A 27,244-nucleotide genomic window follows, 5' to 3' on the forward strand; every position below is an offset into this window, starting at 1 on the left:
GATTTATTTCTCACTCACTGATTTCTGAAAATGTTGATTTATCAAAATTAAGATAAAAAAATAACAACTTTGTTTTGTTTTCTTAAGCGTGAATTGTGTGTTTAGATCTAAATACCCAGGGAGCGCCGCTTGGGATCTTCAGGAATCTGTCAATGCGTCTTTTAACGGTGGGCCGCTAAATCACCGTCCTGTCACTCCGTTCTGTCGTGGCATAAAGGGAAATCTAATTTATGTATGGTAAAACTTTATTTTAGTTCTTTCTATTTTCTGATGAATAATCAGTGCGGCTGGCACTAAGATGCACTTCCTAAAGCAAAGTTATATTATCATTACAGGAAGTGCTCAGTTGTAACTCAGCTGGTAGTGCAAGTCTTTGTTAAAACGGGTTTGATGAGCCACTTTGTCTTCAGTTTGTTAGTCAGATATATTGATTATATGCTATAAATTAGCATAGCCCAATAGCTCACTTCTGTTTAGATTACCTTTTTTTTTACAGGGAAAGGACTTTAAAGGTAACATGGTCAATATGTTGGTTTCACATTTGGTTCAATAAACCCATACTTTTTGAAAACCCACGTGTCTTCATGCATACCAGCTCAGACCGTCACTCAACAGCAACTCCAGCTCCAGCAACACAAACTTTAATACAGTATATATATATTTATATATATATCATTTTCAACAGTCATATACAGTAAGTAAAGATAAAATTCCTGATACATGCTGGGATGTGAAAGTTAAGAGCACTTGATAGAGTATAATAGCATTAGTGATGGCTACAAACAGGTGGGTTGATGTTAGTTCATACATATGCATCACATACAGGGTTTCAAATAATAAATGGATCAGTAGATCAGAGACATGCAAGACAGGCTGGCTGACCCCTAACTGACCCCTAAGAGTCCAGACCTTATTTGGAGATATAGGAGTATGTGCTCAGCTTAAGCCCAATTAGGACACATGGTTGGACCTATTTTATTATCCGCTCTTGTGTCCAAATTGATTTGAGAAGGTGAGTCCACCAGTCCAGCCCCGTTCAGTCACATTTACTTTCATAAAGCGATGGGAATAACGCGAAAGACATTTAAGAAAAGAACGTTCGATATTAACGCATCAGAGGCTGAGACACCCTGATTTATAGCAAGCACCAAAATCACTAGATCCTGCGTTTCACACTAAACTGCTCCATAGTGCCTTAAATGAGTTGTTTTATAAACTTCATGCTCCTCTCTGTGATGACGCATGTAAAACATTACACAACTGAATCTGAGTAGGACTAATAATTGTAACCATACTATTTTTACTGTGATTGCTCTTACATAGTGCTCATGTACACATTTCTGTGTGTTTCAGAATACAACAACACATTACAGCGAGGAGGAGGAGGAGGAACTGGGGTGTTTACAGCGGCTCATATTCCAAGTTCCAACCTCAAATTGTCTTGGATTCCAGTCAGCAGGGTGGAGGCTTGATTAGAGGGACCGATGTGCTCGAATGGAGGAGCAACCAGATGACGTTGCGTCAGTAACTTAGAATCAGTACCGTAAGTACCTGCTTTGTTAACATGAGTGTTGGACCAATATTACTTTGGCTGACTATACAGACAAATGTTGTATAAAAAAAAGAGGTTCCCAGGAAAAGGCACACATCAATTTAGGACCCACTATAAGGCAAAGAGCACAAAGATCCAAAGAGCGAGTGGCGTAGTCCGCTTTGCTCTTAATAAGTAATGCCAACATTGACATATACTGAGTTTAAAACAAGAAAATAAAAACAGGCTTGGAAACCACTGACAAACAAAAAACACAACACAAGTGAAAGCAAATCTATTCAGATCTGTGTAGGCATATAAATCACAACGTACTGTTTGGTTAATACAGGAAAGTGACTCAGCTCTTTTGAAACCTGCCAAAAGCCTCCTCACAGCCACCTTGTGATCATGCATAAATAACGGGCCATGCAGCACAGTGCACTGGTCCCTAGCCGCGGTAGAGGCGTATTTGCTGGCCTATGCTGCTACGACACAGAGGGCAGTTCTGCAGAGCGTCGCTGCAGATCTGACAACAGCATACATGACCGCAGGGCAGGAAGATGACCTGAGACTGGACACAGGGAGAGAAGAGACACCATCAGCCTTCCACGTGCAGCCTTTACTACAAACATCTTCTACCGTCACTCCTCTGCGTTATAAGAGGTTGGGAAACGTTTTAACCACGCAAGGGCCAAACACACAGAATCCGACTCGAAGGACTGTAGCATCGCTACGCTGAACAGTGGATTCATTCACACGCTCCATGCAAGAAGACAGTGGAGAGCGCTTAGCGTGCTAGCTGCAGCTCGTCTTACCCCGGTCTCCATGCAGACCACGCACTCCGAGCACCCCGGTCCCTCCACAGGGCTGGGGGCTGAGGGGGTGATGGGGGTCCCTGGGGTGAGGGGTGGGCTGGGCATCTGGAAGGTGGAGGTGCTGGGAAGCGACTGAGGGGAGCAAGGGGACAGAGCAGTGGAAGTGACCTCTGCCTCCTCATCCCGCTGGGCGGCCTTACAGGCTCCTGGTGGAAGAGACAGCGAGTGATCCACACATCCTCCACCCAACGCTTAGCCATCGAAAACAAGTTATATTTCGCAATATATTCTTTTTTGCTCAATATATTACTCTGTAAAACATAATGGCTACAATGTCGAGTTGTTGTTGACAAAAGGGTTCATTCGGTTTTTAGGATTCCGCATTGAGGTCACGGTCCAAACACCTGCACTGAACTCCGTTAGATGGAGTCCAAGTATGTGTGTTCAATACGTTTGACGTGCTGCATGTAGCTATGAGTCGAGATTTCACAAATCAGCTTTTTAGTGCTTGTGATTTTTATGCCTCACCACATCGCTTTACCAATAGTTGTCTTATACAGTGTAGGATGTGTGTGATGTACCTTCAGGGTAGCGTTCAAGAGCCCAGTTCAGAAGAGCATTTTGGATTCCAATTTCATTAATGCCAATCTGAGAACAGAGAAAGGAATAATGTTAGTTAATCTTCAAATAAATAAAATAGCTAAACCTGCATTCATTTGTTTGCAGCACAACCCGCTGTAAACACTGATACATTATCAGCTGTTACGGTGATATCAAGGTTTTTATTTGTGATTATACATCAGCGCTGTTTTTCTACTTGGGGAAAAACTATATTTGCTGAGGACGGAAGCTGTCCTGTGTAGCTCCATCAGTTGATCCTTTTCTATCACTCTCTCCACACAGCAGCAGGGGGAACATTTCGTGTCCGGGTGGCTTTTGTCTTTAAATGTTTGAGTTTTTCTGCTGGTGAGACTCCTCTTCTCACCAGAAGCATTGAGCTCGGTACCAAGGATAGTAGTCCAGACATCTCTCTCCCCATCAACATCGTCCAGCTCCCCCTGGCCAGGCCTATTATCTATCCAGCACTATCGCTCCTACCAGCCAACATGCCTGGGAACAATAGAACGAGACCCAGGAGGGTCTGGGATCCAATCCCCGAGCCCTCAGCTGGCACCTTTAGCCTGAAGGAGCCGCAGGTTCTGTGGGTCTCTCGGGCTCAGCATCCCTACGCAGGAAGTTCATTTCGGCCACTTGTATCTGCGATCTCATTCGTTCAGCCACAACCCAAAGCTCATAGGTGAAGGTTGTGACTGTTATATTTGGTGCATCCTGCACGGTTTGCATATCCTCATCCCTGAGACGACGACTCACTCCCAACCGGAGGGTTTTGTGGAAGAGAGCCATGAACGTGAAGCACTTCACACGCATATGTTCTGTGCTATTTCTGATCATAGTGGAGGAACTATGACCTGATGGGAGTCTGCACTGCTGCAGTAGACCGGTGACACCACGCCGACTACTGAGTGTAAACACTGTATCTCTAGAGCGCCTTTCTAGTTTCCTGATCACTGAAAGCCACAATACATGTCATCATTCACCCAGTCACCCCCGATCATGCACCGGCAACATTCAGGGTTTGATGTCTATTCCAAGGACACAGTGGCGTGGACTGGGAGAGCTGGGGATCAAACCGCCGATCCTATGCTTCAAGGACAACGGAGTCACAAGCACAGAGAAATGCTAAAGCAAGAGGTGAAGGATCTCAATCATCGAAGGGCCACCTGACGCGTTAGAGGTGGGTTTGCACACAGACCTTCTTGAGGTCAGAGGAGGTCATGTGACGAAGAGCCTCAGTCGTCACTCGGTGATGAGCCAGGATTGGCAGGTAGTGCTGAGCTGACAATTTGCATATCAGGTTGATCAACTCTTTCTCCACGCCTGCTTCCTGCAATGAGATTAACGTTTAACAGTTTGGTCCTCAGATGTTTCTGCGTGTCCTGCTTGCAGAACACTGTACCTGCATGCGCAGCGAGAGAGGCTTTGCGTCTAACAGTCTCTGGTACTGGATCATCCAGTAGTTCTGCTGGTTGGACTCAGATTTCCGCTCCATCTCCACCTGGAAAACACAAAGTGATTGCTGGTTTCTTCCAATTGACGAGAAAGAAATCACGTGTGTAAAAAGTCTTTGTAAAGCCGTGACAGAAATCATGACTGCTCCAGTGTAAAGGAGAAGAGAAAGAGTCCACTGAGGTCAGCCGGTTCCTCACCAGAACCTGCCGCAGCTCCTGCTCCCTCTGGTCTCTCTGCTTCAGCAGCTGCTGCAACAAATCACTGAGAGACGTTCGCTGCTCCACCAGAACCTCCTGCACGCACACACATGCACACATGCACACTCTGTTGAAAGACTACAAATAAAGCACCCTGGCTCTGATATGACTAACACAACTAATATTAGCGCTCAATACAATTCTGCTATTTAAAACATTTTTTACATCTGTTGGTTTGTTAACCTCCTTGGGTGGAATGATATATTGTTGACACCGAGAAACAACATGAAAACAGCCAAAATGAATGATGTAGCAATCAGCGGGAGGAATAAGAAAGCAATGACAGAAGGCAGTGACACCCACCTGCAGGTTCTCAGCATCCAGATTGCGTCTTTTAATCTCCAATCTAGTCAGCTGCATTAATTCACCCTCTATGAGTTTGATCTGGGGATGGAGGAGCAAAGATGAAGCTAGCAGGAGAAGGGACATGCTGCTGAACGCAAAGTCAAAACTTGGTGAAGGGATTTTCTGTCTGTAGGCAACGTAACACATTTTCATGCTTTTCTGACTGGTGAAAGAGGCAGATGCTTTTAGCACCCTGCTGTGATCCTGCATGTGTACATGTAGCCTCCTGTACGCTGCGTATATCGTCTTAAACCAAACCGCAGGACCAATGAAAGCATGAAAGCGTAATTTACTCACTGGACTGACACTTGAGTCCTAAGTTTGACACATTATTTAACAAGCATATTCCACTAGGTGTGAAAAGACAAATCTGATCTGTGGAACTATTCTCACCCGGGTGTTGCCGCTTATGAGTATATAGAAGTTGGGTGGGCTGCAGGGGACATAAGCGAAATAAAAGAACAAAACAAGAAGAAGACATGACAATGTCAACCTCTTTCTTTTCCTCTTTAATAGTGTCGTGTTGTCTCTTAACTGCCTGCCAGAGAAGCAAAAAGAATTCCCTTTCCTTTCAGCTCTGCTTTTGGCCTCCACTAATTTGTGATGGGATATATAATCCAAAACTATAATCCGGTACAGTGCATCCAACATAGTATTTTTTTAATCTAATTAATTAATTCAACAAACAATAAAAAGGGCAACTAAGGCTAAAGTCAAGATGTGGGCCGATAATCCGTACAGCTGAAATACGGAGTCCCTTAGCAAGAAAGATCCCCGTTGGTACATCACACCGTTCACATTACAAGTCATCCTTTACTACACCACTAATACCAGAATAGTGACCACTAGTAGAAGACGACATGTGTACCGCTGTTCTCCAATTAACCTCGGTGCATAAACTGGAACACCAGACGAGCTCGTACCAGCAAAGGGCATCGGCGCAGGCAACGCAAACCAGGAGCAAGCAATGACCAAAGACATAATTCCTTTCTTTAGGAAAAAATAAGAGATGAGTATGGTTCTGTGATGCTGTATGGTATTTAAATGACCTCCTATATTTAGTATCAGGGGACCGCAATTAATTATCCCGCAGAATGCAGAGAAATTGCTTCAGGAACTTCCCTCATTTTAAAAAAAGATAAACCAAAGAGTCTTGTAAACCATGTGACCTGATTGAATTTGCCCTCAGACTGTTCCGTTTTCTCCCCACGGAAAGGGCAACCCGGCACACATAGGACTTTACTCAAGATTCCTCATTTGTTTGTTTATTTCTTAAAAGGGGAACCAGGTAAAAAACCTGGAATAATAAGAAACGCAATACTTCAATTTCCATGTGCACACCACAACCAACACAGCTCCCCAGTTCTTCATCTTAATAACATTATTCAAAATACAAATAAACATTATTAACATACTATAATCCACCATCATCAGTTTCGTTATTTGCATGTACACATTCAATCATTATGCACCACATTCACAATGCATGCAGTCTTTTCTTAGCAGGAAACTACAACTCCCAAAATGCCCCACGGCAAACCAGGAAGTACCTTCGTCACATACCAGGCTGGCTTATATGTTTAAAGTATGAACCACAAAGAAAGTAAACACAGCAGCAACACATTTAAGGTGACATCAGACAACATGAAGCGTACATTATAAAGGAGACAAGACAACATTGAAAATCAAGAGCGCTTACCAAGTGGCTGCACACCGGGTTGGAAGTCGTTACCAACTAAGTGAATCGCGCTTCCTTTTCACTCAGTAAACACTGGTCACGTGACCTCACAGCACACTCCTCTCTTAAAGGGACACTACACTATTGCCCTGCTACCTCAAAGTTTCTCCATATAATACTGGCATTTACATATATAGCTCTGGCAGGTAAACATTTGATCACACATGCAAATCCGAAATAACAAAACGTCATGAATTAAAAACTCCACAGAAAACACAACACCTCCCACTTAAGTTCCTGATGTTATCCAGGGAACTTACTAACTCACTTAAAAAGACCCTTTTTATTTATTTATTTTTATTTATTTATTTATTTTTTAGAACCCTTAAATGTGCACAATGTCTATGTGTAAGCGTCCGATGAAGGCACCACTGACGGGGGAACAGTTTAGTCCACTGTCCAAGTCAATTACATCCCTTTGGCAGGTATGCAGTGTACTGCCAGGGTATGCGAGGTATGGAATGTGAGTGCTCTTCTTCATGTGTGTGCAACGTAATTGGCCTGGTGGCAGCGCTAGGCTTGCACCACGCAGCCAACAGGGCTAAGATGGTAACAGGGTGACAGGGGCTTGGCCGGTGAATGAGAGGGGTTTGGGACGATGCCGATGTCATGGCGGTTTGGGTGGATGAGTTTTGTCCTCCACTGGGAGAAGGACCACCAGTCTTCTCACGTCTCTCCTGATAACCGTCATGGGCAGCGAAAAACTCCTCTTCTTTTGGCCACCCGCCAGGGATACAGGAATTCCAGCGCACGTTGCAATGTCAGCGTCCCTAACAATCCCTTTACTGTCAGGATAAACTGTCAGAATCCGGCCCAGGCGAAACTGCCCTCTCAAAGCATTTGGGTCAGCAATCCAGACGAGGTCGCCGACTTTGACGTTCCTCTCCGTCCGGTGCCACTTGTGTCGAATGAACAGATTTGGGCCAGCTAGTTCCCTCCACTTTGCCCAAAACCGGTCCACTCCGATTTGAATAGCCCTCAGACGACGCCAGGGATGAGTGTCTAGGTCCAGCCCGCTGGTGTCTCCTCCAAGCGATGCTCGACCCAGTATGAGGGAGTTGGGCGTTAAGTACTCAACAGAGTCCTCCTGTTCTTGAGCTCTGGCATCAATTGGGCGTTCGTTTGTCAGGTTGGCTGCCTGATAGAACAGAGTTTGGAGCTCCCCCCATGTGAGGGACCCTGTAGTTCCTCCTAGGCTTATCAGCGCCTTCTTTAAAAGCTTCACAGCTGCCTCCGCAGCTCCATTCCTGTGGGGTGCATCTGCAGGGTGAAAATCCCACTTCCATTCAGTCCCGTTCTTAGCAGCTACATCTTCTATAGACGCAGCCTGCAAGCAAGCCAGATGTTTATGCAGCTCATGCAGAGCCGACTTGGCCCCAATAAAGTTGGTGCCTCTGTCGGACCATAGTTTTCCTGGATGCCCCCTCAGAGCAACAAAGCGGGAGTATGCTTGGAGGAAACTTTCTGCCGACTGGTCATCGGTGAGGTCCGCATGGACGGCTCTCGAGGCCATACAACAGAAAACAATGCCCCAGACCTTCTTGCTGGTCCTTCTTTTAACCGCGTCTTTCACCTCGAAGGGGCCAAAAAGGTCGAGGGTCGCATTTTCGAACGGGCTTGCCCTACTGGTACGCTCTTGAGGGAGATCACTCATTACTTGCTGACACGTCTTTGCTCGTTTCTTTCTGCAGGTGACACAGTTGTTCAGCACCTTCTTAACTGTTCTCCGTCCCTGCATGATCCAGGCTTTCCTCCTTGTCCGTAGAAGGGTAGAGGCAACACCTTCATGGTTTTCTTCATGTGCCTCCCTGGCCAGTAGGGTTGCAAGCCACGACTGGCATGGGATCAGCGGTATAGCCACTCGATCTTCATCCCAGCATTGGATTCTCCCTCCGCAGAGCAAGAGTCCGGTTTTTTCCTCTTCCTGGACAACCAGGCGATCCAGGGTTGCGTCGCGGAACTCAACCCCACACTGAGCTTCGAGAGCTAGATCTTTGAAAGCTGTTACTCGTTCTTCCACAGACAGGCATGGTCTTGCCTCCCACTTTGACCGAACTGGAGCCTGGCTGTTACCCAGCCAGATTCCTACTGCTTGTCTCACCCAGGCGATGGTCCCACACAACCGTGCAAGTGAGCTGAACCGCTGGGGGTCCACAAGGCGGACAACTGCAACACTGGTTGGGCCTGACCCTTTCCTGGGCAGGGCTCCTACTGTGACCAGTCCTGTGAATGCCTTCCTCCGAAGTCCCCCGATCTCAGCAACCAAGGGATTGATCTCTCTAGCAGTTTTCACCGGCCATTCTGACTCAGGCAACTTCAAAAATTCTGGGCCTTCCTGCCAGACAGATCCTTCAGCAAGCTCCTCCGGGGATGCCCCCCTTGTGATGAGGTCGGCGATGTTCAGTCTACCTTCGACCCACCTCCAGCTATCTACTGATCCAGCCTTTTGGATTTCTCCAATCCGGTTTGCAAAAAATGTCTGATAGCCATAGCTATCCTTCTGGATAGCTCCCAAAATTGTCTGACTGTCAACAAAATGAATCCACTGATCGACCTTAATGTAGCAGTGCTTCTCGAAGTATGTCTTCAGGCGGGATGCAAAGACAGCCCCGCAGAGTTCTGCTTTAATGACATCACCTTTCTGGTCTAGAGGAGTGAGCTTGCCCTTTGATTCAACCAGCTTAACTGCGACTGCATCTTCTGTCTCCCACCGTAGATAAAGAACGGCGCCGTAGGAAGCTTCACTACCATCGGAAAATGTGATTCCCATTGGCCGGCCTATGGCTCCATGAGGTGTGAGACTCCTGTTGAATCGGAGTTGGCCAAGCCTCACATTCTGCTCAAAAAGTTTTATTGCAGCTTCTCGAAGACGTGGCGAAAGAGGGTCGTCCCAGGTGTCCTTGGACTGACGGTCAATTCCTGCTTCCTGAAAGGATTCTCTTACGAGCATCACTCCTCGTTGCTTGGCGGGTGAAGCCAGGCCGATGGGGTCATAGAGCCCCGCGATCTGACTCAGCAGCATGCGTCGAGTGAGAGGGTCGGGGGTGCCGCCTCTGACCTCATCCTCTCGTAGATCCAGACCGGTCCTCATCTTTCCTCGTCTCCTTGAGAAGTTCACAGACGTCAGCACACAGAGTTTGTCAGATTCAGGTTCATATCCCAATCCCAATGCCTTATTCTCCTCATCCCGCATCTGGTTGGGTAGTATCAGGGTCTTGGGCTCTGTTGACCTGACATTGCTGGGGTCAGTGGGTTTCTCACTCCTCCCACTTTGGCCTGTCAGGACCCAGGGCTTGAGGGAGAAACCACCTGCTCTTAGGATTTCTTCCACTCCTTCGGTCATCCTAACCAGAGTTTGGAGATCATTATGCGATGTTAGAACATCGTCCACATAGCAGTCCTCTGTCAAGATTCGGCGCTCTTCAACCATGGATGAAAACTGGGGCAGGTTTGTCGTTTCTCTCATGGCAACCTGAGCGATGCACCCAGCAGGCTTGTCGCCGATGTTGACCCGGACAATGGCAAACACACCAATTTCATCTTCGGGGTTATCCCTCCAGAGGAATCGATGGACGTGGACCTCTTCGTCCTTCAGCCACACAGAATTATACATTTTCTTCACATCGCCAAGAGCAGCATACAGTCTGCTCCTAAATCTTAGCAGGACACCTCGAATTGGGTTGAGGACATCAGGGCCTTTGTGCAGGAGGTTATTCAGGCTCAACCCTTTAAACTCCTGGCTACTGTTCCAGACTATCCTCACTGGCGTAGAGCTAGAATGAGGATTTGGGGCAACCAAATGGCTGATGTACCAGATTGGGCCATCCCACCGTTTGATCTCTTCCTCTGTGAGCTTGATGGCTGCCCCTCTTGATACCATCTCGCGGATCTGCACTCCATATGCCACTTTCCACACAGGTTCTCTTGCTAGCCGAGCCTCGGTGTTCCGGAAGGTGGCCTCCACTGCTCGGCGGTTATCTGGCAGAATTGCAGGGTTCACTTTCCACGGGTAGACCGCATCCCAGTGTGGGGCGTCACTGTGTTTGTCCGCTAGCACATAAGAGAGGCAGTCCTTTATCTTTTCTAAGTCCCTTTCTTCTCCAAGGGTCATCTCTCTGCCTCCCGGAGGGCACTTGCTGCACTTGCAGCTCCCGCATTTTGGGTCACACGCTGCCCCGATACTATCCCACTTAAACCACTCAAACACCTCCTTGTTCGTAGCGGTGGTTTTGCTGAGGGTAACTTCTCCCATCCTCATTGGGTCCTCACTCAGGTCTTTGGTGTTCACAAGAACCTCCTTGTACACCATTGAGGATGTTCTCATAGATCTTGCGAAGTGAGTTTCCGACTGATGCAGCGTTAGGTCTACTACCTCGAAGAGATCAGGGTGAGTACCACCAACAGCTTTGCCCAAAGGGCCGTCCCAGAGGACTAGATCTCCCTCCAACTTAAACGGCTGTGGAACTAAACGACCTTCCCTGTGGCTGATTAGAAGTTCGATGTGCTCAGGGCGGACCAGCTCTTCTGCAGCGATGTCAGGAAAGATCCTTTGCAGCTGTTGTGGAGTGACCGGCTGACTTATCTCTGCAATACTTTCTAGGCCGTAGCAGAGTAGTTTGTGCTCCATTACCGTCCCCTTCATGGTCTTCACTCTTAGTCGCAGGGAGTACCTCTTGGTTGTGACTGTCGTTGTCATTCCTCCTATTCCGTGGACAATTAATTTGATGCTCTCACCAATTAGTCCAAGGCGCTGGGCAGCGTTGTTTGTTATGTAGTTGGTGTCAGAGGCAAGGTCGATAAGAGTGCCTATTAGCTGGCCTGAGTTCGTCGTCACTTCCAGTAACATCATTATAACTGGGTACTCTTTCAGTCCACCTCCAGCAGTGCAGATTATGGTTGAGGCTTTGTTGGAAAATGCCTTCCTGAATTCTGCTCTTAGTTCCGGAGTGACTTTCGCCAGGAGCTCCTCTTGCTTGCTGGTCAGCCCGAGGCTTTTCCTCTCCATCCTTCTGGTACCTTGCTCCTCGTGGCCAGCGTCTTTTTCTTGAGCGATGCACTTGGGGCAGAGCAGATAGTGGTGAGGCTCCTCTTTACGGCAGTCCATTTTACTGCAGAGGAACTTTGGGTTGCAACGGCCATCCTTCCAGTGGAAGCACAGGCACCGATTGCATATTCCATGGGTCTTCAGATGGGCTTTCCTCTTCTGGAGATCCATTTCCCTGAAGACTTTGCAGGCAAACAGCCTGCCAGCGTGTGTCTCATCGGCACAGGCTGTGCACGAGTCCAAGCGTGGTTTTAACTGAGACGACGCTCTTTGGCCTGAGGTAGCTTTGGAGAATGCTTTCTTAACTCCTCTTTCTGGCTTGTCTGCTGGGCCTTTAACTGAGGAGCTTCCTTCTCTTGGGTTTGGCTCCAGCTGATCCAGCTCCTCCAGGATTGCTTCCTGCTTCTTCAGGAAGCGCAGTAAGCAGTCAAAGTGGTTATGTGGAGCGAAACTGCTCACAGGCTTGGTCTTGTGCTTAATCCATTTCTCCTTCAGACAGCTTGGTAGCTTGCTTTCAAGTGACTGTGCCACCCAACGGTTCCTTAGAACCTCCTCTTCTCCCAGGATCACAAGGTTACTAAGAGCCCGCTCCACTGCTTGGATCAGCTCGATCGCTTTTCTAGGATTATCTCCCTTCACAGGGGTTAGGCCCTGAACCTCTTCTGAGATCTTCAGAACGATTTTCGCCTTGTTCCCAAAGCGGTTGTCGAGGCGCCTGAACATTTCATCTGCCGACGCACAGCTGGACAGAACCAAGTCTCTCTTCACCCTGTCGCTGAGACTTGCTAGGAGGTGGAACCTTGTAACACCAGCAGTCCTCTGTGGGTTCCCCAGCTGTTCGAGCTCTTCCCACTCAGCCTTCCACCGATAATAGTCAGTCATGTCTCCCGAGAACGTGGGCAGGCGCGTTCTTTCAAGACTGATCTGTGGTCTGAAGCCATAAGCCCCGGGATGCACGCCAAGGGTGCTTTGTGGAGGAGCATTTGAAACCACAGGAGCTCTGGTGGGCACATGCGTTACAGTGGGGTCTTCGGGGGCTTTTGGGGTCTTTTGGGGGTGCGTGCCGGACTTGCTACGTTCCTCATCAGAACTTCCTTCTTCAACCTCTTCCTTCCGCTTCATCTTTTCCCAGCTCCGCGCCCAGTCATGTAGTCTGTTGACCAGCTTGTATAGCTGCTGCTTGTAGAGTGTTATCTTGGCTCCAGAGACAAGACTTTCCCATTCAAGCACTTTTAGCTCAAGCATTTTGATCCTCTCCAGCAGACCCTCCCTCAGGACTTGAAAGTCTTCCTCCGGCAACTCTTTCACCTCAATGTTCTCCATTTCAGCACATTTCTCCTCTGCACCATCAGCATACAATTTAAGGTCAACATAAGCAAATTTGTTCCATAATGTCTCCTTCGCGAGCTGGAGCGTTTCTGTATAGGTGGCAAGGCACGTCGCCATCTTCTCCTCTACGTGAGCCACTTCTCTGCTTGATTTTTCTTCGTCGCCTTCCACTTCTCCTAGGGCATCAACATATTCGAGACCAGTGTCGTGGAACTTTCCAAAGTCCACACCAAGTGCTCTGATCTCGTCGATCAGCACCCTTTTTTCTAGGAGGTCTTCAGTGAGGGACAGCTTTTTGGCTCTCTTGGTGAAACACGCCTGTGCTGTTGAGCGCTTTCCTTTTAGAGCCACTAATTCCGCTGAATCCATCTTCCTTTCCCGACACTGACCGAGGCGCTGCTCCACAGAGGGGTCTATTCGGCCTTTTCCTCTTCCTTTGGAGTTTCTTCGCTGGTCAATGCTGCTAGGGCGGTTGCGGACTTAGCTTGACGTGCTCAGAACCGTTGGTTTTTTACTGTTCCGTTTTCTCCCCACGGAAAGGGCAACCCGGCACACATAGGACTTTACTCAAGATTCCTCATTTGTTTGTTTATTTCTTAAAAGGGGAACCAGGTAAAAAACCTGGAATAATAAGAAACGCAATACTTCAATTTCCATGTGCACACCACAACCAACACAGCTCCCCAGTTCTTCATCTTAATAACATTATTCAAAATACAAATAAACATTATTAACATACTATAATCCACCATCATCAGTTTCGTTATTTGCATGTACACATTCAATCATTATGCACCACATTCACAATGCATGCAGTCTTTTCTTAGCAGGAAACTACAACTCCCAAAATGCCCCACGGCAAACCAGGAAGTACCTTCGTCACATACCAGGCTGGCTTATATGTTTAAAGTATGAACCACAAAGAAAGTAAACACAGCAGCAACACATTTAAGGTGACATCAGACAACATGAAGCGTACATTATAAAGGAGACAAGACAACATTGAAAATCAAGAGCGCTTACCAAGTGGCTGCACACCGGGTTGGAAGTCGTTACCAACTAAGTGAATCGCGCTTCCTTTTCACTCAGTAAACACTGGTCACGTGACCTCACAGCACACTCCTCTCTTAAAGGGACACTACACTATTGCCCTGCTACCTCAAAGTTTCTCCATATAATACTGGCATTTACATATATAGCTCTGGCAGGTAAACATTTGATCACACATGCAAATCCGAAATAACAAAACGTCATGAATTAAAAACTCCACAGAAAACACAACACAGACTGTCCGGAAACATGAGGATATCCCTGCTGTATCAGTACCATGAATAAGAAACTGAGACTAGAGAAAGGTTTGCGCCCCCACCCCACCCATCTCCAGCCGTCCCACACAGACCTGGTTGCGGATGTAGCCGTGCACAGCGTCTTTCTGCAGCTGCAGGGCCTGGAACGCTGCTTTCTGGATCTCCTCCTGCAGAGAACAATCAGAGCGAATGACAGGGAATGGGGGCTCGTGTGCTCCGGCAGGCTCTCAACGGAAGAGGACAAACCCATACCTCCTGTAGGATGTGTGCAACGGCTTTAGATTTGTCCAACACTTGGAGGGACAGCATCTTATCAAACTTCCTGTCCATGTTCTCCATACTGTGAGAAGACATGGGAGAGAGGCCACACCTAAGTTAACGCCATGTTTCTTGCAGCATCCAACTACTCTGCGATGTGTGTGTGTGTGTGTGTGTGCATGTTTAACCTTCTATGGGCCTCAGTGGCCATGCTCCGTCTGCGGAAGTCATTGGCCTCCTGGAGGAGGTTCATAGCACAGCCGTCCGACAGCATCTTCTGCATGGCCACTAGAAGCAGAGAATGGACAAAGTCACTGCAGTCACGTCCTTGCTTTTACCCTAAAGACATTTAACCCGTATGGTACACAGCTGTTTCCTTAAGTCAGCCTCATTAACTGGTCCATGCGACTGATATACATCCACGGAAATACTGGAGAACTATTTACACACTGTTTTTGTGCTTTCTTAGTGTAGACAGTAGCACTAAAGACTATATTGAGAACATGAAATGGTAGAAAAACATCAGCTGCTTACTGGCCACCTCCTTCTTCCTCAGTGAATTGGCTTCTTCTTGTGTGATGGCAGTCAGATGCTCCAAACGAATCCTGAAGGAAATACAAACACGATGCTGACTATTAAGAATATACATACAGAATTAACACCATTCAACTTTCTACATCCATCATTCAGAGCTTCATGTTCTCATCAACTACTATCTGTGTAAAGACTCCCTGAGCAGAGAATGACGGCTGTCTTCATCTGTGAGTGCTTTCAGAGCTTCTCCCCTCTGTACACAACGCTGGCTGTGTTCACCCCCCTCGGACTTTTCGTCATAGTATGACCACATATTCTAATGTATTTCATTGGGATTTTATGTAATGGTCCAAAAAAACATAGTCCATAGTTCTGCTGTATATTGTGGGGGGGCAGATTGGTATTTTCTCAATATTGCGATGTGTCGTTACGCCCTTGGGTGTCAGACTCACCGGCCCGCGAGGGGTCCAGAGCGGCCCGCTGGATGACTTTGCTAATGTGAGAATTACAGAACAAATATAAATTGCATTTCTAGAAAAGTAGCTGCTATTCCTAATCAGTCCACCGGGGGTCTCACTCTGTGAGTGAGGGAATGCGTTAGACCAGCATGCGTGTGTTGCAGAGCGATTCACCTCCAGAACAACAGGTAGAGAGTCACGTCTTTGTGTGTGGAAGTCGTTGGTTGCTTTATTTATTTATCATAGACTTTATTGCCCCGTGCATCCACACTGCTGCTGTTGTTGGGACACATTTGTCCCGTATTTTCCTCCACGACTTTGTTCCCCTCGTTTGTGGAGATCTCCCTCCGTGAATCAGAGGCCATCCGGCGTCCTCATAGTCCGCCAATGACGGCTTGTACAAGTCAAGTCTGGAAAAATGGGTCGACGGACACAAGGAGGGGCGAAAAGGCACCCAAGGGACACGCAAGGGGCATAAACTAGGCTTTACGTACGGTTTCATAGTATGTCCCTTCAGTGTTGCCGTAGAGGCAGAAGGGGTTCCCACCCTGGGGTTGAGGGGTGTCATGGGTGCATCGTCCACAAACCAAGAACGCCCGGTTACATTGGCGGCCGCCGCAGTTCTTGTGCACCGTCTATGGACCGTGACGACTATATATCTATATCTATTTGGGACTAGCAACTTCACAATGGAAACAACTAAGGACCATTTCCGTTGGCCACGTCAAAAGCGTTGTGACTAAACGGACAAAGACAACAAAGCGTTTTGGTCCCTGGTCCTCACGAAGGCGGCAGAGCTTTACACCCCCTGTACCAGTTATATGGAGTCAGCTACTCTTTCTGTCTTAATCAGTCACAAAATAAGTTTTACACAACAACAAAATTGTCCGTCCATCCATCACACAGAGTGGGCTGGAGTCTGTCCCAGCCAACTTCGAGCGGGTACACCACAGGGCTACACAGAGACAAACAACCATTCACACCCACATATTCACACACCTACGGGCAATTTAGAGTCCCCAATCAACCTGATCCCCAGAGCACGTCTTTGGACTGTGGGAGGAAGCCGGAGAACCCGGAGAGAACCCACGCAGACACGGGGAGAACATGCAGACTCCACACAGAAAGGCCACTGGGCGGAGTGGCCAAAATTGTGGCTAATGAAATTGCTGAGTGGCTAGTAACCAGAAGCCACAGTGGCTGGTGGGCAAACATGTTAATGTCGAGCCCTGGTTCCGACCCTCAGAATCAGAAACTTTTTATTGCAAAGTACGTTCCACAAACGGGGAATTTTGCTCGATGATTTGGGGAATAACAGTAAAAACCCGGTGCAGTAGTAAGGCATCGTTTAACAAACAAACAAAAAGAAAAGATGTGCACAGTGTGAAGCAGAAAGAAATGCTCCTGGGAAGGACGGGTCTAAAAAACCAGTGTTCACCTAGAAAAAGAAATTTAATTTAGTGTTAGTACTGAGATTGTAGTCGGTTTAAAGTGACATTTTGGTCTTTTTCTGATGATTTGGTGAGAGTCTAATTTGAGTCGGCATTTTAGCCATAATTCTTCTCACAGTTTGATGATACCTTAATGGATTTCAGGGGCAGACCTCTGGCTCCATTGAAAAATATCTGCATACCCTGACTATTACGGATTCGTAGTCTGTTCACTCACCGATCCTCCTCCATGGATTGAAGAAACTCTGCACTTTTTTTCTGCCTGGAGAGATGAACATAAATACTCTGCAGTTAGCAAAACTCATCTGTGTACATCCGTCCCAGGACACAGATCAATCAAACTGTACAGCGCACACACCCCCTTCCTTCAGGGCCTACCTGTTCTTGTCCATCAGCATGTTGCTGATGCGACTACTAATGCCGCCTTCAGCCTGTCTGACTTTCTCCAGCACCAGCAGCCTCTCTGCCTCCTGAGCTCTCTGTTGTTGGCAGACGCCCAGCTCCAGACGCTCCTGCTCCTACACACCAGATGGATTATGGAAATCAACGGATACAACATAGAAGCAGCTTACAAAACAGACACAGACAAAATAAACTCAAAAGCACTTCAGAGAGTAGGTGGGAACTGAAGCGCAGGGACGTGACGCCCAGAGTGATTGTTGCTAGGCAACCGCATCCTCATCCTGCACTCAAACGCATTGCTTTTAGGATGCATGGAGAGGACACAGTGACAGCGGAGTCTTGAACAAATGTTTGTTAGTCGACCGCGGGAGCTAACAGAAAACTTAGGTAGTGCTAATTAGCGACCCTTGCTTACCCACGGACACATTTAGTTTCAAAAGTATCCCTGACTGACTCCAATCAGTGCAAAATGAGTTATACATATCTTCCCATTTCTGTATTTTCATTATTCTTTTGAAATTCATTTCAGCTTTTCCTATTTGTGCATCTTTTGCAAATTTGATGTGTTTGGCCTTGATGTTTGTTGGACACAGAGCTCATAGTGCGGCATTATATGTGCAGAAACAACTTTGGTGGGGAGAAACAAAATTAAAGCAGGTCAGATATAAGAAAAGCTCACTGGTCGTATCTTGAAATAAATCAAAGTTGCTGATTGAGTTTCAGAACAACAGTGAGTTTGGAGGATTATTTAGTATATCAAAACAGCGACGTGGTGACATGCCAAGTCAAAGCTCCATCAAAGAACTGATGAGATGCATTATCTAAACCAGTGATTCTCAACTGGTGGGTTGTGGGCCTTCGCCTGGGAAAATAAAAATTAGAATTAACAGCTGGCTGTTTTGTTTTTTCATTAAACTTGTTTTTGTGTTTGCATACGTATTCTGTCTCCACACTATCTCAGGTTCAAACTGCACCATATTTTCATTAAATAAATTTGAGAAGTTGAGAATGTTCCTCGATTTGGGTTAAGGGGTGATGGTGGGTCCCCGGAGCCAGACCAGCTGAGAACCACTGCTCTAAACTAACACTGGTCACTAAGACATATATATCCTCAGTACCTGTCGGACTGAGTGGAGGATGTTCTCCTTGCGGGACGTGTTCATGAGTATGAGCTGGGTGTGCTCTTTCTTCTTCTCCTCAAGGTGCCACTCAAAGGCCAGCTTTTCCTGCTGCTTCTGCTCCTGATGGACAGAGTGATGAGGCAGAGGGGATGGTCTGAGGTGCATGGTGCAAGTGCACTGAAAGCTCTGCTTTTGCATAGTCTGGGTACAAAGTGAGGCCCAATAGGGAAAATAGTGTGAGTATTGTGCGGGTATTCACAGTGTCATCTCCCATTTCCCTTACTTGTTAAACTGCACAGTATCTGTGCTAGTTTCCTTATGATATATGGTGCATGGAGCCAAATCCACGTCAAAAGTTTTGTTGTTGAACATTGAAAAATACAACAATGTATTCAAAATAAAACCATATTAAAATATTTTTGGGTTGAATATAGTTTTGACTCAGCTCCATATCTTTTTTTCACTTGCGTTTGGATTCTTTTTTTTTCCACATTCAGACTTTTGACTCTGATGTGACGTTGGAGGCGGGGCATCAACTGGGAGGGGCGGGTAATCATGAGTGACAGCTTAACAAATAAAGCTGACAGATTCAGATCCATCGCACGGATGCTGCGCTGAATTCACAGTTCTTTGTGGAAGTGGGAAACTTCAGAGATGTGTGGTTGATGAATGGTACATTCTGAGATACTTAATTGGTCTTATTCTGCGATTCATGGCGAGAATGATCCAAAACAGCTCGCTAAACAGAACTTTGTTTCTGGCGTCAATGGTTTTACATCCAATCTTAAATACAGTGAAAAGAAAGGGTTGATTCTTAAGTCTTGCGTGCCTACGTCTCCTAAAGACAATGCGGTTGAGGAAGCTGTCACAATGTTCAAGACCAAAACCTACACTTTCAGGTTCACATTTGTTTTTCAAATGAAAAAAACGTTTGACCTGGATTAGGTTTCATAACGGTGTGGCTAACAACGTCAATGCAAGGAAAGCTGTAAAGGCATTTACTGGCTCAACAAGATTGTGCTGTAACAAAGTGACGTACAGTTTTAGTGATCTGACATGATCTATCTATCTATCACTGCGTGTCATTTAGCTGTTTAAGGCAAAATACCCACTAAAATGCAGCATCATTGCAGCGACCACTGAAGTAATAGTTGAATGTTTTCTATATTCCGGTATGCTGTCGAGCACAAACTGCTGCTGCTCTAAATCAAAAACAATCAGTCCCCCTGAATCGAACAGAAAGTGTGTCACGTGGGTTCCTGACCTTTCTCTTCTCATAGTCACTGAATTTATTCTGCAACAGAAAGAGAGGAAAGATTGAATGAGGAAGCAATTAACAGGTTCCAGGTGAGCAGCATTTCAGCCATAGAAGTGACGTTCTACTCTTGCACAGTGACGTGTGTGTTTGTGTGTCACTGCTGTACCTGCCAAGCCTCCTCCAAGCCATCAAAACAGTCAGAGCTCTGTTTGCCACACTCGTTCTCCAGCACCGGCAGGAGGTACTGGGATGGCGGGAAGTACTCCTCTCCCAGCTCTGAAAACCACATCCACCAATAGTCTCTCACACAGGCTGATATATCCATCCTTTGCATTTTGGTCACCTTACTGTTACTAAATGGTTACATGCCCCTCTGCAGTTTTACGCTTTAGTAAAGTCTTAAATCCGGTTGAATGTAGCCTTAGTTTTTCTGCTAACTTTCCGGTCAATAAAACCCTATTGAAACCAGAAGACATAGATAAAACACACAACTTTGCACGGGGGCGGCTGTTGCTCAGTGAATCCCCGCCTCTGCTAGTCCACGTGTCCTTGTTACTTAAGTAAGTAACTTAAGTCAGTTATTTAACCCCAAAATGTTCCCGTAGGCTGTTTCTATGGTGTGTGAATGGTTTGATAGTCTTGATAGGCAGGTGGCACCTTGCATGGTAACTCCTTTCATCAGTGTGTGAATGGCTATAAATGGGTGAATAGTGACATGTTGTGTAAAAGCATGTTTAGTGGTTGGAACACTAGAAAAGAACCGTCAAGTTTACCATTATTATAAATATCTTTGTATTGTGACCAATTGGTTCTAGCCAGCCTCAGTGATAAGACCCTGTTGGATAAACTCATCAGAAAATGTTGGTTGTTGTTCTGCCGATCGTGTGGAAATACTTCTTGTCACTAATCTGTCAAATGTCTACACGTCTATACATCTGTAGAGTGTGTGTGCCTGTGTGTGTGTGTGTGTTTGTGAATGTCATGAAGTACAGCCTCACCAGAGCATAGGAAGCGCTGGATGCTCTCGGTGCCCTTAGTGCACACGGCCGCAGGCGGATAGGACATCGTAGCAGCATCAAGGGTAAAGCTCTGTCCCAGTACACACAAAGGGTTTTTAAAAAACGTATTTAGGTTTGGATCCCTGACAGTTTGAATCCTGAGACCAACCTCTAGGGTGCGGATGTGGACCAGAGCTTTGGGAAGCTGGACGATGTGGTTGTCGCTCAGGTCCAGAGTGCGAAGGCTGCTCAGAGAACCAAAGGAGGACGGCAGCGCACTCAGACTGTTACCTGGACAGATAAACAGAGACGTAGGAGAAGGTGAACAATGCTGTTTGACCTGTAACACCGTCTCAAATACCTGGAGGCAGGAAGCAGAAGGCCTCCTACCCTTCAAATTGAGTGTCTGCAGAAGCCGCAAATCCCCGATGGAGTCCGGCAGGGCCTTCAGGTGGTTCTTCTCCACAGTCAGAATCTGACGGGACACAAAATGGACACATGTGGATGATGGACAGCATTCATGGAAAGTTATTTCCATTTTGGGTTAGAATGTCTTTACCTGCAGTGATGCCAGCTTCCCAATGTCTTCTGGGAGTGAAGTGAGCTTGTTCTCATGCAGATCCAAAACCTTTAGAAGTGCACAGATTCCATAATTCTGAGCTTTAGAAACATCTGTTCTTTTGGGAAAGCGTCATTATCAAATGTGATGCCATGTGTCTCTATATTCTGCGCTCACGCAGGGACAGTAAATGTCCCATCATGCTCATATGTCGTTTATTTTACCTTTAAAGCGGCAAGGGTGCTGATGTCACATCCTTTGGGCAGCAACGACCTCAGCTCATTGGTATGGAGGATGAGGACCTGGAAAAGAGCATGTTGACTGCTCAGACGGTTACACGCCCACTGTGGTATTCTATACGTATTAGTAATAAAGACTCAGGTACATCAAGAGAATAGGAAATAAATATACTAGGTCTCTATTGTTACCTTCTTCTGCAGAACCTTGCAAATGGAAAAGGCACTTGAGGGAACCTGTGAGAGAACAGACTATTGATGTCGCCATCTGCACACAATGATAACACAGACGTAATACTACTCAATGCAGAATTTTACAAACTAATATTAAGAGAGAGGGAGAGGACTGGGGGCCATAACTGTGCATCTTATTCCACTATCGATGTGTCACAGTAGGACAATCCCAGATGTCAGATGCTGACAGTAACATACTCACCTCTGAGAGCTCACAGGCTGAGATGTCCAGGACGTCATCAGCACCGGCCTCTTTCGACTGTGCAACGTGGAATAACGGTTATTGTTTTTTTAAGAATAGACATTTGTTCGTTCAGACACAAGAGGTACATGCTGCAATACTTCCACAATGGTTTGAAGGATAACTCATTACCACACAAAGATTGCTGAATGTTGTCCCAGTAACATTATGTGTGTCACCCGAGACCAACAATACGCCTCCAACAAGTCACTCGTTGGTGTGAGGAGGAGACAACGTTAGGCCTGATCCTCTCCAGCCTTGATGTCCGTCAGCAACTTCACCACGAGTTGTTTGTTTTTGCTAGATCACCGCGGGTGGGATCCTTAACTGGAGAAAAGACCACAGCCAACTGCCCAAATTGAGGGCAGCGGTGGTGTTTCTGTGTGGTAGAGCAACTTTATTCTCAGAAATGTATTTACTGAGGAAAACGTGTTCAATCCCTATTTTACGCACAGTATCTTTGAATGTGTGCTGTTTATACCCCCCTCGTGCCAGGTGTAAAAATACATTGTTCATTATGAAACTACGTTTATTTAACAAGGTTGAAAAATCATCAGGATTGCTGCTCCTTGTTGGAAGCGAGTTGTCACCCCACATAAATGTGATGAAGACTGAGCTGAGCCAGATAATGACGATCTATGTTTAAACCACCACCTGTTATCATGAGCTTTGAGGTAGTGATCGACCAAATAGAGAGTGACGCCGAGATGGAAAAGGAGCAGGCGGCAGGTTCCTTTATCAGAGCGGCATAAACTGATCCTAGAACGGCATGGGCCCGCCTCCTCATCCAGATGCCAATTAAAATCCTGTAAATTATTTTATTTTCTAACTTTATTGAGACATTAGCAGAACACAGCAACTTGAAAGTAGCAGCGTCTTAAGCATCTTTTGTATGTCTGCAATTTCCTTCTTTTCCTAATGCAAGACGATATAAATAAAGATAACGGGATTCCGTGTTTGCTCGTATAGCCTGAAACTGCTCATTTGACCAATGTTTTGATGACGTACCGCAGCCAGTCTGACTAATCAATGGGAAAAACGTTTGAGTGCTACTCCGACTCATTTCACCAAGTCGTCACTGGAAAATGCGTTCTTTGCATGTCAGCATGCATTGTTATATATGCTCTATTGTTTCAGCGTTGCCATGGCACTCTGCATCACAACATGAGCCGTATCACATGAACAACATGTCAGTCTCAGTGATCGCATGTAGCACTCATGAACAGTATGGCAGTCGGATTCAATGTTTCACCATTTTCCACTAACATAAACATGATTCATGGCAATCTTCTCTCTTGAAAACAAGCGTGTTGAATGAATTGACTAACTACATTTTCCAACGTGGCTCGCGCCTTCGGTGGCCCAAAAAATAATACTCTTTTCAGAGCACATACAACTAGTAGGTAGATAAGCGGCAGTAACAAAATGGATGGACATTTTAATACAAACACATTCGCCTTACCCTGCACAGCTGATATTCCAGTCTTTTCTGGGAGTCCTCGCTGGGTTTTCTCTTTCTGAAGAACAGAGGCATTCTAAGTCCGGCCTTTCCTACCGTCTCTCTGCCTGCTGGGTTTCCCTCCTGTCCCTCCACTGCAAGCGATAATCCAGACGACTGATGGCCAGGTTGCAAGGCACTGAGAGCCTGCACATTGAGAAGTAAGAAAATGTAAGTAAGAAATTGTTATGGTGAACGTGTTAGAGCTTCACTGTCTTTTTAAACATTCAACAATATCTAACCTTTTTATGGTCACCAACTCCTGAAAGAAACTGTGGTCAAGCCAGCCTCCACGTTATTGTTCAGTATGTGTATATGAATAAGAGCAGTTCCAGTGAACGTGACAAGTCAAATGAATTCAATAAGTCTGTAAATCACATACTGATGTGGTAATACATTATACGGTCTATAAATGTTGTCAGGACATTTATGTAGCGGCAAGGCCCTTCAAAATCTCATTCTGTTGAATTTCAGATTGGATTTGAAAGGAAATGGTCTAAAGTTACATAATAATTTCACATTGATAGAAGACCAGCACAGGATGCCACGGAGGGATGTTGATGATTCTGATGTGCCATTTCAAAATTAAAGCCTCTCGACACCTTTGAAACGCTACATAAATGTGCTGATATTCTCTGGTCTGTGTAAATGTATTCTTTATTAATATATTTGAATAACTAATTAATTACACAATTGAATTTACATTTTTCCTCCAATGGTTTGCATTCACTATATAATATTGTGTTTAAAGTTAACATGTATAGACTGTATATCCTACATATTGTATCTATTTCACAAGATTAACAGACTAATTTAATTTGACATGTTCTACGTTCACTGGAAGTGGTTTTATTTTGAATTCAGTTCCTACTACCGTAATGCCGGGTGTACACGCGCACCTCAAAATAACGTGCGGGCTGGCTTGACGGTGTTTTTCGAAGTGGAGGCTTGACAGCAGTTAAAGGAAATACCTGGCTTTTTAGTACCTACATGATCCAATGTGGTCACCATCTTACGTTCATTTAGTTGCTAACCTTTCCAGCTGTTCAGAAAGCGTAGAGCTCAAAAAGGCCACAAATCTCAGTACAAGAGTGTGTGAAGGTTTAGGTGGGTTTGTCACTGCGAGTGACGCCTTTACACACAGCCAGTTAAACCGTTATTCAGTGTGCTATTATGATACAGTGCGTGCGTTACATTAGCTAACATTACGTATCTAAAGGGCAAAACTAACACAACTTACGTTTAGTTATTGCGTAAACCGTCTCACCGTAGAAACCCTTATGGTTGCCGGTTATGACAGCCGCTGTCATTCTACCAATGTAACGTACGTGTAGTTAACGTTAACGTTGGTTAGCTTTTAGTAGCAACGACATAAATATAAGTGGGTTAGCTAGCTAGCTCCACACCAGTAAAGCCTCGATGTTATACCGCTTAAGGTTAGCTTAGCCAGAGCTAGAGAACAGAGCTTCTCTATGACAACTTGGCCCTCTGGCTAACGTTATAGCGAATATAAGCTAACAAAGCTAACATTTAGCATAACAACAACCCACATTCTATGACAACACAGGTGAACCAAAGCCAAGAGTCTAACTTTTCTCACGTGTGTTGATACTTAAACAATCTTCTGGGTGCCGTAAACGTTACCTGAGAACCAGAGGGTCCAGATGCAGACCGTAAGAGGCGTTGAACATTAATGGTTAATGTCAATGACGTTACGTGATTAAAAGTCAGCGGAGATGAATGATGTCAGTCCACGTTACTTTAGGTCATAACGATGATGATCACTCTTCCTCTACGCAGTATTCTTCTATCTTGTTGTTGTCGTTAGGAGTGGATTTAGTATTAGCTAGAAGAGACATGTCCTCCTCTTCAGAGGACTGTGATCAACTCAGCAGACACTTTAGTGCACTTGTACGCTGATGTTTACGGTAAAAGCATTTATACGGCCCTACAAAGCGATTCAATTAATAAATTCAGACAATAACTCATGTATGTGTGTTCAGGAAATCTCTGACTCTACCCATACTGAACATCTGATATTTGTAAAAAATAATTGTCCTACACAAGTCGTTTCTCAATATTTGAGTTGCAATAAAAAGGGTTTTCGCAATAATAGTATTAATAATTATATTAATGAATTCCTACTATTAATTAGATTCTGCCTTTTTAACATATATATAGGACTTTTATCATGGGATATTATAGAGAAACCCCTTATAATTGCAACTCAAAAAACAAAAAATAAGCTTTTTTGGCTACTTGTGTGGGACACTTTTTTATCTCATAAATGGTACAGTAAAAAGTCAGGTTTTCTTAAACACACATACACGAGTCATTGTCGGTCATTGTATTGATAAAATATTCTTTTAAGGGGTTGTTTGAATGCGATTACCGTAAATATCCGCATGCAAGTGCACTGAAATACGGGAGAGCGGAAGACGGTCATTTCCGCAATTCTGTTTCAATTGCTAAAAATGACTGGCGTGATGACGTCACCGCATCAGCTGGTCTTGTATACATTTTAATACTGTTTACTATAAAAGTAATGCTTATTTTGTTTTCATTTAAAATAAAAAATGGGATATATATATTGGAGCACCAAAGTAAATATATAGAGTATATAAAATAATTAGGCAAAATATCTCAGTGGATCAGATCAGAGTTGTCATGCAGCTTTCTAAAGAAGACGAAGAGGAGCAGCTGTAGTTTGTGGTGCTGCTAAACTTTACTGGATTACACTGACAGGTGTGTATTTAATATTTTTTCATATTGGATGGAACACATAAAACGTTACTGAGGTGAACATTTAATCCAGGGCTGTTGTATTACATCACACTGCATTAGCTTTATAAAGGTTTCATAAAGTAAGAGGATGTTGGATACATTAACAACAGTTAATCAGTTAATATTTCTTCTTGTTACTTAAACATCAAGAGGCCGATAATCAGTGTGGTCGTCCTTGTACAGTTAAATGTATAGACATCACTATAAATTCAATTGAAAATGTACCAGAACCTCATCTTTTATCTCTACATTAATAGTGATTAACCTCATAGTATTTTATGTATATGATATAGAGATCAATGAGGCTATATACCGTAAGTAGGTGACATCATTAGTGATTAACATCATAGTATTTAACATCTATGATACAGTGATCAATCAACCTTTCCCACAGATCTTAGAAAATGACTGACCAGCTTCTGATCTGCATATGATACCTCATGTGTTGAGCCATTGTATTGCTTTAAAAGGCTACTGTTTAAGCACTGTATTGGTTGCATTTTTTTGTTTGATGTGTGGTGGGAGGCTTTGATTAATGAAAAATATTTCTCCCCAACTAATCTTGTGCCATTTTTTGCTCAACATAAGTCATTAAGTGCTCTTAAGAATACAATTATTAACAATATAGGGCAATCTGCAAAACATACCTTTGTCAAATCTTAAACACAGGTCTATTAATTAGGCTATATTGTGGTACATAGACCTGGTCTTCTTGTTCAATGTTCAGCTACACTCTAGAAGGCCCTACAAGTCATGATCAGATGAACATGAACCAG

General features: G+C 45.2%; 2 protein-coding genes across 4 annotated transcripts; both read right to left on the minus strand.

Annotated features, from left to right (window-relative positions):
• Window positions 1-625: 625 nt before the first annotated feature.
• Window positions 626-25,611, minus strand: lrsam1 (leucine rich repeat and sterile alpha motif containing 1). Of its 3 annotated transcripts, none has more exons than XM_040197638.2 (25): window positions 25,401-25,611; window positions 23,649-23,831; window positions 22,148-22,204; window positions 21,904-21,948; window positions 21,700-21,777; window positions 21,476-21,544; window positions 21,307-21,391; window positions 21,086-21,207; window positions 20,917-21,007; window positions 20,085-20,194; window positions 19,925-19,954; window positions 18,658-18,780; window positions 17,516-17,655; window positions 17,355-17,399; window positions 15,229-15,299; window positions 14,883-14,982; window positions 14,689-14,776; window positions 14,529-14,603; window positions 4,977-5,057; window positions 4,614-4,709; window positions 4,364-4,462; window positions 4,160-4,291; window positions 2,928-2,994; window positions 2,347-2,552; window positions 626-2,102 (listed from the first exon to the last, which is right to left on the minus strand). In XM_040197638.2, the coding sequence occupies exons 2-25, from the start codon at window positions 23,718-23,720 to the stop codon at window positions 1,980-1,982; spliced, it is 2,205 nt and encodes a 734-aa protein (XP_040053572.2). In that variant the 5' UTR covers window positions 23,721-23,831; window positions 25,401-25,611; the 3' UTR covers window positions 626-1,979. The 3 variants fall into 3 exon arrangements, with proteins under 3 accessions (XP_040053572.2, XP_040053571.2, XP_077944435.1); XM_040197637.2 differs by having other exon boundaries at window positions 25,329-25,608; XM_078088309.1 differs by having other exon boundaries at window positions 25,445-25,584.
• Window positions 7,081-14,237, minus strand: LOC144388250 (uncharacterized). The gene is made up of 2 exons (XM_078088308.1): window positions 14,153-14,237; window positions 7,081-13,750 (listed from the first exon to the last, which is right to left on the minus strand). The coding sequence occupies exon 2, from the start codon at window positions 13,496-13,498 to the stop codon at window positions 7,364-7,366; it is 6,135 nt and encodes a 2,044-aa protein (XP_077944434.1). The 5' UTR covers window positions 13,499-13,750; window positions 14,153-14,237; the 3' UTR covers window positions 7,081-7,363.
• Window positions 25,612-27,244: the final 1,633 nt, after the last annotated feature.

This window comes from Gasterosteus aculeatus, chromosome 14 (assembly GCF_964276395.1).
Source record: "Gasterosteus aculeatus chromosome 14, fGasAcu3.hap1.1, whole genome shotgun sequence".
Lineage (NCBI taxonomy): Eukaryota > Metazoa > Chordata > Actinopteri > Perciformes > Gasterosteidae > Gasterosteus > Gasterosteus aculeatus.